This window comes from Salvelinus fontinalis, chromosome 4 (genome assembly GCF_029448725.1).
Source record: "Salvelinus fontinalis isolate EN_2023a chromosome 4, ASM2944872v1, whole genome shotgun sequence".
Taxonomy (NCBI): domain Eukaryota; kingdom Metazoa; phylum Chordata; class Actinopteri; order Salmoniformes; family Salmonidae; genus Salvelinus; species Salvelinus fontinalis.
In genome coordinates, this window is record NC_074668.1 from 56,424,321 (window position 1) to 56,436,397 (window position 12,077).

The 12,077-nt window shown below is 44.8% G+C and overlaps 1 protein-coding gene across 1 annotated transcript in view; it reads right to left on the minus strand.

The window, feature by feature from the left end:
* Positions 1–12,077, minus strand: part of LOC129854024 (SH3 and multiple ankyrin repeat domains protein 2-like) — a 271,897-nt gene that overhangs the window by 96,858 nt on the left and 162,962 nt on the right. The window contains exon 14 of the mRNA XM_055920631.1: positions 8,554–8,635. Coding sequence (XP_055776606.1) covers positions 8,554–8,635 — 82 coding nt within the window. The remainder of the gene's footprint in view (positions 1–8,553; positions 8,636–12,077) is intronic.

Below are 12,077 nucleotides of genomic sequence, written 5' to 3' on the forward strand. Positions count from 1 at the left end.
CCCACATTATGATGCTGCAACCACCATGCTTCACCGTAGGGAAGATGCCAGGTTTCCTCCAGATGTGACGCTTGGCATTCAGGCCAAAGAGTTCATCTTGGGTTCATCCGAACAGAGAATCTTGTTTCTCATGGTCTGAGAGTCTTTTAGGTGCCTTTTGGCAAACTTCAAGCGGGCTGTCATGTGCCTTTTACTGAGGAGTGACATCCGTCTGGCCACTCCACCATAAAAGCCTGATTGGTAGATTGCTGGAGAGATGGTTGTCCTTTTGGAAGGTTCTCCCATCTCCACAGAAGAACTCTGGAGCTCTGTCAGAGTGACCATCGGGTTCTTGGTCACCTCCCTGACCAAGGACCTTCTCCCCTGAATGCTCAGTTTGGCGGGGCAGCCAGCTCTAGGAAGAATCTTTGTGGTTCCAAACTTCTTCCATTTAAGAATGATGGAGGGACCTTCAATGCTGCATAAATGTTTTGGTACACTTCCCCAGATCTGAGCCACGACACAATCTTGTCTCTGGGCTCTACGGACAATTCATTTGACCTCATGGCTTGGTTTTTTCTCTGACATTCACTGTCAACTGTGGGACCTTATATAGACAGGTGTGTGCTTTTCCAAATCATGTCCAAACAATTGAATTTACCACAGGTGGACTCCAAACAAGTTGTAAAAACATCTCAAGGATGATCAATGTAAACAGGAGGCACCTGAGATCAATTTCGAGTCTCATAGCAAAGGGTCTGAATACTAATGTAAATAAGGTATTTCAGTCTTTTATTTTTCATAAATGTGCATACATTTCTAAAACCTGTTGCACTTTGTAATTATGGGGTATTGTGTGTAGATTGATGAGGATTTTTATTTATTGAATCAATTTTAAAATAAGGCTGTAACGTAACTAAATGTGGAAAAAGTCAAAGGGTATGACTATCTGGTCGAGTTAGGGACCATTCGAAAATTATTAGGGGAGAGGAGGGGTCCAACTCGAGTTGTCATGATTTTTTTTAACCTCCCTGCCCCCCAAAAAAATATTTTCACCTGACCCTCACCTTATACTTGAAAGAAATTATATTACCCTCCAATTTTGTTGAATTAACCTAATAATGATTAAGACAACAGTAACTGCCTTGGCAATAGTGTAGCAACCCTGTGTTTCTAAGAGCGGATATCGACTCTGCCACTTAAGCTTGGTTTTGTGGCACAGTTGATGCCATGCTGGGCTATGGGATAGAAGGTTGAGGGTCCACCCACCACTTCGGCGGGCGAGCTCACTCCCTACTCTTTTCATTGCCATATGTTGTTCAAAGTGGTTAGAGAGGCTAACGAGAGAGAAATAATGGAGGCTACCAAAAATATTACAAGATTATTCAATTATGACAGGAGCGTTTGCTTCAGTTCCTCCCATTTAATAAGAGAGGAACCACAAAACTGGCACCTGTCATCAGTTCTCTCACACATACAGTACCAGTCAGAAGTTGAACAATAGTGAAGACATCAAAACTATGAAATAACACATATGGAATCATGTAGTAACCAAAAAAGGGTTAAACAAATCAAAATATATTTTATATTTGAGATTATTCAAAGTAGCCACCCTTTGCCTTGATGACTGCTTTGCACACTTGGCATTCTCTCAAACAGCTTCATGAGGTAGTCACCTGGAATGAATTTCAATTAACAGGTGTGCCTTGTTAAAAGTAAATTTGTGTAATTTCTTTCCTTCTTAACCTCTCTAGGGTATGTGGGATGGTAGCGTCTCACTTCGTCAACAGCCAGTGAAACTGCAGGGTGCCAAATTCAAAACAACAGAAATCCCATAATTAAAATTCCTCACACATACAAGTATTTCACACCATTTTAAAGATACACTTGTTGTAAATCCAGCCACTGTGTCCGATTTCAAAAAGGCTTTACGACGAAAGTACACCAAACGATTATGTTAGGTCAGAGCCAAGTCACAGAAAGGAGGAGTCACAAAAACCAGAAATAGAGATAAAATGAATCACTAACCTTTGATGGTCTTCATCAGATGACACTCATAGGACTTCATGTTACACAATACATGTATGTATTGTTCGGTAAAGTTCATATTTATATCCAAAAATGTGAGTTTACATTGGCGCGTTATGTTCAGTAGTCCCAAAACATCCAGTGATTTTGCAGAGAGCCACATCAATTTACAGAAATCCTCATAATAAACATTGCTAAAAGATACAACTGATATGCATGGAATTTTAGATGCACTTCTCCTTAATGCAACCGCTGTGTCAGATTTGAAAAAAAATGTACGGAAAAAGCCCACCATGCAATAATCTGAGTACAGCGCTCAGAGACCAACACAATCCAAAGAGATATCCGCCATGTTGTGTAGTCAACAGATGTCAGAATAGCATTATAAATATTCACTTGCCTTTGATGATCTTCATCAGAATGCACTCCCAGGAATCACAGTTCCACAATAAATGTTTGTTTTGTTCGATGAAGTCCATAATTTATGTCCAAATACCTCATTTTTGTTAGCGTGTTTAGCCCAGTAATCGAAATTCATGACGCGCGATCACTAGGTGCAGACGAAAAGTCAAAAAGTTCCGTTACATTCCGTAGAAACATGTCAAATGATGTATAGAATCAATCTTTAGGATGTTTTTAACATAAATCTTCAATAGTATTCCAACCGGAGTGTCACGCCCTGGCCTTAGTATTCTTTGTTTTCTTTATTATTTTAGTTAGGTCAGTGTGTGACATGGGGAAATTTTGTGTTTTGTTGGTTTTGGGTGTTTCTATGGTAAAGGGGTTGTTGGGTGTAGTATATGGGTTTGTGTTGAGTACATGTGTCTAGCGTTGTCTATGTATGTTTAGTTGTCTAGGAGAGTCTATGGTTACCTGAATGAGTTCCCAATTAGAGACAGCTGATTTCGGTTGTCTCTGATTGGGAGCCTTATTTAGGGTAGCCATAGGCTTTCATTTGTGGTGAGTAGTTGTCTATGTGATACGTTTGTAGCCAGTGTGTGCACATCGTTGTTTAGCTTCACGATCGTTTTCTTGTTTTGTTTAGTGTTTAAGTGGTTTTTGTTTCGTTTGCCTTCTTCACCAATAAAAAGGAGATGGCTTATTTTCCTAAAGCTGCGTTTTGGTCCGTCAATCCTCAACACGATCGTGACAGAACTACTCACCAATACAGGACCAAGCGGCATGGAAAGCGGCAACAGGACCCACCTACACAGGATTCGTGGACATGGGAGGAGATACTGGATGGTAAGGGGCCGTGGGCACAACCGGGAGAATATCGCCTTCCTCGTGAAGAGCTGGAGGCAGCTAAAGCCGAGAGGAGGCGATATGAGGAGGCAGCACGGAGACAAGGCTGGAAGCCCGTGAGTACAACCCAAAAATTTCTTGGGGGGGGCCTTAAAGGGAGTGTGGCGAAGTCAGGTAGGAAACCTGCGCCTACTCCCTGTACTTACCGTGGAGAGCGAGAGTACGGGCAGACACCGTGTTACGCAGTAGAGCGCACGGTGTCTCCTGTACGCGTGCATAGCCCGGTTCGGTACATTTCAGCTCCACGTATCGGCCGGGCTAGACTGAGCGTTGAGCCGTATGTCATGAAGCCGGCCCAACGCATCTGGTCACCAGTGCGTCTCCTCGGGCCGGCGTACATGGCACCAGCCTTACGCATGGTGTCCCCGGTTCGCCTACATAGGCCGGTGCGGGTTATTCCACCTCCCCGCACTGGTCAGGCGACGGGGAGCATACAACCAGGTAAGGTTGGGCAGGCTCGGCGCTCAAGGGAGCCAGTACGCCTGCACGGTCCGGTATTTCCGGCGCCACCTCCCCGCCCCAACCCAGTACCACCAGTGCCTCCTCCACGCACTAGCTATATGGTGCGTGTCTCCAGCCCTTTACCACCAGTGCCTAAACCACGCACCAAGCCTCCTGTGTGTCCCCAGAGTCCTGTGGGTCCTGTTGCTGCTCCCCGCACTAGCCCTGAGATGCGTGTCCCCAGCCCGGTGCCACCAGTCCCGGCACCACGCACCAGGCCTACAGTGCGCCTCAGCCGGCAGGAGTCTGCCGTCTGCACAGCGATGCCTGAACTGCCCGTCTGCCAAGCGCCATCTGAGCCATCCGTCTCCCCAGCGCCATCTGAGCCATCCGTCTCCCCAGCGCCATCTGAGCCATCCGTCTCCCCAGCGCCATCTGAGCCATCCGTCTGCAATGAGCCTACTGAGCCGTCCGCCAGACAGGAGCCGCTAGAGCCGCCAGCCAGACAGGAGCCGCTAGAGCCGTCCGTCAGACAGGATCTGCCAGAGCCGCCAACCAGACAGGATCTGCCAGAGCCGCCAACCAGACAGGATCTGCCAGAGCCGCCAACCAGACAGGATCTGCCAGAGCCGCCAATCAGACAGGATCTGCCAGATCCGTCAGCTAGCCATGAGCAGCCAGATCCGTCAGCTAGCCATGAGCAGCCAGATCCGTCAGCTAGCCATGAGCAGCCAGATCCGTCAGCTAGCCATGAGCAGCCAGATCCGTCAGCTGGCCATGAGCAGCCAGATCCGTCAGCCGGCCATGAGCAGCCAGATCCGTCAGCCGGCCATGAGCAGCCAGATCCGTCAGCCAGCCATGAGCAGCCAGATCCGTCAGCCAGCCATGAGCAGCCAGATCCGTCAGTTAGCCATGAGCAGCCAGATCCGTCAGCTAGCCATGAGCAGCCAGATCCGTCAGCTAGCCATGAGCAGCCAGATCCGTCAGCCAGCCATGAGCAGCCAGATCCGTCAGCCAGCCATGAGCAGCCAGATCCGTCAGCCAGCCATGAGCAGCCAGATCCGTCAGCCAGCCATGAGCAGCCAGATCTGTCAGCCAGCCATGGGCCGTCCCTCAGTCCGGAGCTGCAGTCCCTCAGTCCGGAGCTGCCATTCCTCAGTCCGGAGCTGCCATTCCTCAGTCCGGAGCTGCCATTCCTCAGTCCGGAGCTGCCCCTTATCCTGGTGCTGCCCCTTATCCTGGTGCTGCCCCTTATCCTGGTGCTGCCCCTTACCCTGGTACTGCCCCTGACCCTGGTACTGCCCCTTACCCTGGTACTGCCCCTTACCCTGGTACTGCCCCTTACCCTGGTACTGCCCCTTACCCTGGTACTGCCCCTTAGTCCGGAGCTGCCCCTTAGTCCGGAACTGCCCCTTAATGCAATGGGGTTAATGTGGAGGGGGGTCATTTGGAGGAAGCTAAGGAGGTGGTTAGGGACTGTGGTGACGTGGGGACCACAACCAGAGCCGGAGCCGCCACCGTGGATGGAAGCCCACCCAGACCCTCCCCTAGACTGTGTAATGGTGCGCCCGGAGTTCGCACCTTAAGGGGGGGGTTATGTCACGCCCTGGCCTTAGTATTCTTTGTTTTCTTTATTATTTTAGTTAGGTCAGGGTGTGACATGGGGAAATTTTGTGTTTTGTTGGTTTTGGGTGTTTCTATGGTAAAGGGGTTGTTGGGTGTAGTATATGGGTTTGTGTTGAGTACATGTGTCTAGCGTTGTCTATGTATGTTTAGTTGTCTAGGAGAGTCTATGGTTACCTGAATGAGTTCCCAATTAGAGACAGCTGATTTCGGTTGTCTCTGATTGGGAGCCTTATTTAGGGTAGCCATAGGCTTTCATTTGTGGTGAGTAGTTGTCTATGTGATACGTTTGTAGCCAGTGTGTGCACATCGTTGTTTAGCTTCACGATCGTTTTCTTGTTTTGTTTAGTGTTTAAGTGGTTTTTGTTTCGTTTGCCTTCTTCACCAATAAAAAGGAGATGGCTTATTTTCCTAAAGCTGCGTTTTGGTCCGTCAATCCTCAACACGATCGTGACACGGAGAATTCCTTTTTTCTTCAGAAATGCAATAGAACGCAAGCTAACTTTCTCACGTGAACGCGCCTGGTCAGCTCGTGGCTCCCTGACAGACCTCTGACTTATTACCCTCTCATTCGCCCCCACTTGACATTAGAAGCCTCAAACAAAGTTCTAAAGACTGTTGACATCTAGTGGAAGACTCTCAACCAATTGAGATGGTTTGGGATGAGTTAAACCGCTGAGTGAAGGAAAAGCAGCCAACAAGTGCTCAGCATATGTGGGAACTCCTTCAAGACTGTTGGAAAAGCATTCCAGTTGAAGCTGGTTAAGAGAATGCTAAGAATATGCAAAGCTGCCATCAAGGCAAAGGGTGGCTACTTTGAAGAATCTCAAATATAAAATGTATTTTGATTTTTTTAACACTTTTTTGGTTACTACATGATTCCATATGTGTTATATCATAGTGTTGATGTCTTCACTATTATTCTTCAATGTAGAAAATAGTGAAATAAAGAAAAACCCTTGAATGAGTAAGTTTGTCCAAACATTTGACTGGTACTGTATATGCTGATCATCATTACATACCCACATTTTTTTTACTTTTTAATTAGCTTAACTTCTAATTTAGTCTATATATCTTTCTGACTCTTCCCTTCTTGTGCAATTCTCCGCTGGAATCTCCACAGACTCTCCTCTCTCTATTCTTTATTGCTCTTGAACGACTAGGCCAATGATGGACTAAAGGAGCCTAACGTTACTCCTTATATTCCAAGGACCTTACACGTTCTGTTTATAGGCAATTTGGCTCTGGCAGACAAAACAGCCAAATACTCCATCTAAACGTGAATCGATTCTCAATGGTGGTGCGGTTCTAGATATATTAAGCCCTCTACTTTCATATCACATCAAAATCATTTGACAGTTTGACAAATGCAAAATGTACACTTACTGTATACTGTTTTATGTAGTTTTAACACAGTTGCAGCCAACAGTATTTTTCAGTGACAACACGTTTGTTGCGTCCATCTTCCATTTTCACACAGAAGTTCAGAGACACATATAGCCAATTAGCACAAGTAGTAGACTTTGTCTTCCGTCTGTTTTCCGTAAACAAGGGCTGTAACATGGAAATATGGTGCGTGTGGGAACCCTAACCCGATAAAGGTGTGTAGTAATTTAACCTTTAGTTTTTAGAAAATAATTATGAAAGATACTTTCCTAGGGCCTCCCGAGTGGCGCAGCCGTCTAGGGCATTACATCGCAGTGCTAGAGGCATCACTACAGATTCGGGTTCGATCCTGAGCTGTATCACAACCGGCCGTGATTGGGAGTCCCATAGAGTGGCGTACAATTGACCCAACGTCATCCGGGTTAGGGGATGGTTTGGGCGGGGGGGCTTTTCTTGGCTCATCGTGCTCTAGCGACTCCTTGGGGTGGTCCGGTCACCTGCAGGCTGACCTTGATCATCAGGTGAACGGTGTTTCCTCTGACACATTGGTGCAGCTGGCTTCCTGGTTAAGCAGGCGGGTGATAAGAAGCGCATTTTGGCGGGTCACATCCATGATAGCTTGCTATTATCTAAGGTGACACCCAGCAGTTTAGTCTCTTCAACATGCTCAATAGCCAAATTATTAAATAATAGATCCATATGAGTTAAGGCTTGAGGGACTGATTTGTCCCAAAAATTATACTTTTAGTTTGAGATATTTAGCAACAGCTAGCTACCAACGTCTTAACGTTTAGAGCAAACGTCGGGCTCTTAACCAAACTCCCCCGGCCAGAAGTTACTATCATCAATAGGCGCTAAAGGTAGTTAGCGTCTATGAATGGGCTAATCAATGACTAGCCTAGCCCAATGCGAATCCAAGAATAGCAACATAGGCCTGTAGTTTAGTACGTAATATTTAAAAAAAAATATATATATATAGAGCTTTTTTTTTTTTGAGGGGAAGAAGCACTCTTGCTTGCTGACTATAAAATAGGCAATCAAAATTAACTGGTGGGGAAGAGTGAATGGCGAGAGCGTAGGCTACATGTAGCTCTGGTGGGATGTGATCTGGCAGTGATAAATTGATATATTGCAGCACTGATGCATTATAAACGTAGCCTATACAGAACAGAGGGAAATCCATTGATTCATTCACACAACGAACCTGTGTCTTGCAGTGCACGGCCGGTCAGTGGCAAAACAGGTGTCCCATAGAACATTTTCTATTGGTCGAACCACAGGTTCCATAGGGGAGGCATATTTAATTAGATGGGAAAGTTGGCTAGGATGGAATATAGGAAAACCTGCCAAAACGGTGAATGTAAATAGTGGGGAAAATGCACTATACCCTCCATTGTGTGCCCAATAAAAAACTACACAACCATCCCCAAAACAATGAAAAAAATTGCACTCCTATCTTGGTCCCCCACAGTAATTTTCAAACAGCCCCTTATGGGAGGATATGCCTGCATCAAACTACATGCTGTGATTAGTGGTCTAAAATTGCCTAGTGGACATATCCAACACCTTGGAAAGTAAGCCTGTGACTGGGAGTGGATAAGACAATGAGAGAGAGGAAGACGAGGAGAAAAATGTAATGATAACAACTGAAAACTAGAGCAAAAACAAACCTCAAAACACTGCTCTGACACAAGTTACCACTTCACATAAACATCCACTTATCTTATCACCCTGTGTGTCTGGGTGTGTATGCGTGTGTGTGTTTTAATAAAGGCATCGGAGTAACCTTACCTGGAGGCATCAAAGCTATCGTAGGACCCTACAGTGTAGTGTCGGAAGAGTTTCCTCTTGTCCGAGCGGTCAGCTCTTGTGTCTGTGGAAGAACAGGAGGACCAACAGTCATTGACCACATCAGTCACCTACCGCATGCATGGCGACAGAAATCAATTCATCATCCCTAATAGAAAGAGATAAACAAACAACAGCAACATGCAAACTGTGAAACTCCTTTACAAGAAGGTGCAGATCTGCAATCCAATCAACTGTGCAAACAACCATAGAAATATGGACACGCTCCAGTTTTCATTCTAAGGGTACAAAACGAATTACAAATTGAACCCCAACCCCTACCACCCTATAGGCACTTCAAGTATGTAACTCTGAAAGGATTGGATAAGGTGACTGACAACAAGCTGCAGAAGTGTGCACCACTGTAACGCAAATAACTAACAATCTCCTTTGGTAAAAAAACAACAACACTTAAGCAATAAATCAACTCAAGCAACCACACACACACACACACACACACACACACACACACACACACACACACACACACACACACACACACACACACACACACACACACACACACACACACACACACACACACACACACACACACACACACAGTTACCTCCAAAACAAACTTTCCTCGCGATAGAGCCAGTTTTTTCCATTTGCACTCCGAAATGTCTCTTCCCTCTTTCTCTCCCTCAATTTCTGTCTTTCACATACACCGTCTTTCTATCACTCTCATTCTTTCAGACACCCTTTCTCTGTCTTTCCCTCGCTCTTCCTCTTTCTCTCTCTCCCTTTCTTTCAGATGCAATCAGTGGCAGTGACATGCCTTGAATGTCCAGAAATGCCCAATCCACAGTGTCTGGAGAAAAGCCCGAAAACCAGACAGGCAGTCCCACTGAGCGTTAACGATATAATCTGAGTTGAGCTCTGTGGTTATTGCTGAGAAGAGAACATAATGTAAAGGAGAAGAGAGAATAAAGAGAGGGAGGTGAAAGAGATACATACTACATCACAACAGGCCCACTCCATGGCAACCACCGGTGTACTGTATGGAGTTTGTTTCCATGACCACCGATCAATGGAGAAGGTACATGACGTGCATGTGTGGTCGTTGTGAAGTTTTCCTTAGTGTGTGTGTGTCTACGTCTGAATGTGTGGGTGTGCAGGGGGAGTGGTAGAATAATTGAAAGGTGTGCATGTGTGTGTGTGTGTGTGTGTGTGTGTGTGTGTGTGTGTGTGGAAGAGGGGGGGGGGGCGGTTACTGATTTGGTTACAGTTCAACGTGAAGGGGGTCTTTCTTGACCTGCATTTCCCTATTTTCTACTTTTCCTCCCACATTCCTCCCTTCTTTGTTCCCTCCCTCGTACTGACACTCAACTTACATAGTTTGGGGGAATGAAAAGGACACGGAATGAGCAAGTCAAATAAAAAATGATTTATGAGTAATAAATAAACTTAACAGGGTTTAAAGTATTTGAGGGCTTACACAGCAAAGGCACAACAACTATATGATTGAAGTTCTGAAACAAACAGAAACACAGACATGCCAATACTATATTTAACTGTCTTGCAAATAGAGGAGAACATGAAAATACCCCACCCAAAAAATGTAAATACCAAATAGAGAATAAGGACCTTTGTCTGTGCAGCATTCTCCTTCTCAAAGAAACACCTGCATGTGTGTGTGTGTCTTTCTCTCTCGCATTAGGAAGGAAAGAAATTACACAAATTAACTTTTAACAAGGCACACCTGTTAATTGAAATGGATTCCAGGTGACTACCTTATGAAGCTGGTTGAGAGAATGCCAAGAGTGTGCAAAGCTGTCAACAAGGCAAAGGGTGGCTATTTGAAGAATCTCAAATATAAAATATATTCTGATTTGTCTAACACTTTTTTGGTTTCTACATGATTCCATATGTGTTATTTCATCGTTTTGATGTGTACAGTGTAAAAATAAAGAAAAACCCTTGAATTAGTAAGTGTTCTAAAACTTTTGACTGGTAGTGAAGGTCATTTTTCTGTTAAAATGAAATCTTCTTTCATTTTCATTTCTCTACCCCGCTCTGAAAGCGCCTCATTGCTGCAACTTAATTTCAATGAAAGTCAAGTTTGCAATCATATCGCGTGAAATAATGCACAGGAACTCTGTCAGGGTTGAATAGTCCTTTATTATGAACCAGTCTGCGGGTGATTAATGACACTTGTTAATACTATTAGAAAATACATATATAAAAAAATTATTACTAGTATTATTTATTTATTTAATTATACACAGCTCATGAGGCCCCTTAAAGATTTGAGGCCTGAGGCAATTGCCTCTTCTGCCTGATGGTAAGTTTGCTACTGATGATGGCACCAGGAACCAGAGTTTAAGAGTTCATTGTCACAGGTAGTTATCTACTAACATTTCAGTTTTTCTATGGCTTTGTGTGTGTGTGTGTGTTCGCACGAGCACACTTCTGCTTCTGTACAGTGTGAGCATGTGTGTGCATGCGTGTGTGTGTGTGTGTGTGTGTGTGTGTGTGTGTGTGTGTGTGTGTGTGTGTGTGTGTGTGTGTGTGTGTGTGTGTGTGTGTGTGTGTATCCACCCACTACCAAATCGGGGATAATTTCATGCTAGAAGCAGTTTGACACTCAGGGTTTTTTACATTATGTTCTTAATATTGATGAGTTGAAATCATCCCTGATGTTGAATTAGTATTTTCTTACTTCCATAAAGCATTCAAGGATGTATGCAAAGAGCATGAGAAGTTGAGCTTCCCCACCTATGTATCAAATCCCAAAATAATTGTCACCTGCTTCGTAAACAACAGGTGTAGACTAACAGTGACGTGCTTACTTACGGGCCCTTCCCAAAAATTCAGAGACCAAAAAATCGAGAAATAATAGAAAAGCAATAACACATAATAAAAGTAATAATAAATACACAACGAGAAACAAAAATGTGGCTATATACACGGGGTACCAGTACCGGGTCGATGTGCGGGGGTACAAGGTACGTACATATCTACTTCAATTACGTACATATAACTAGGAAAAAGTGACTAGGCAACAGGATAGATAATAAACAGCAGCTGCAGCGTATGTGATGAGTCAAAAAAGGGTCAATACAGATAGTTAAATAGTTAACCAAATAGCTACACAGACTAACTATTTAACTAACAATGTAACTAACTCTTGCCGTGTGGTAGCAGAGAGAAAAGTCTATGACTTGGATGGCTGTACAATATTTACGGCCTTCCTCTGACCCCGCCTAGTATGGAGGTCCTGGATTGCAGGGAGCTCAGCCCCAGTGATGTACTGGGCTGTACGGACTACCCTATGTAGATGCCAAGGAGTTGCCGTAACAAGCGGTGATGCAGCCAGCCAAGATTTTTGAGGTTCTGAGGGCCCATGTCAAATCTTTTCAGCCTACTGAGAGGGAAGAGGCGTTGTCGTGCCATTTTCACGACTGTTTTGGTGTATGCGGACCATGATAGATCCTTCGTGATGTGAACACCAAGGAACTTGA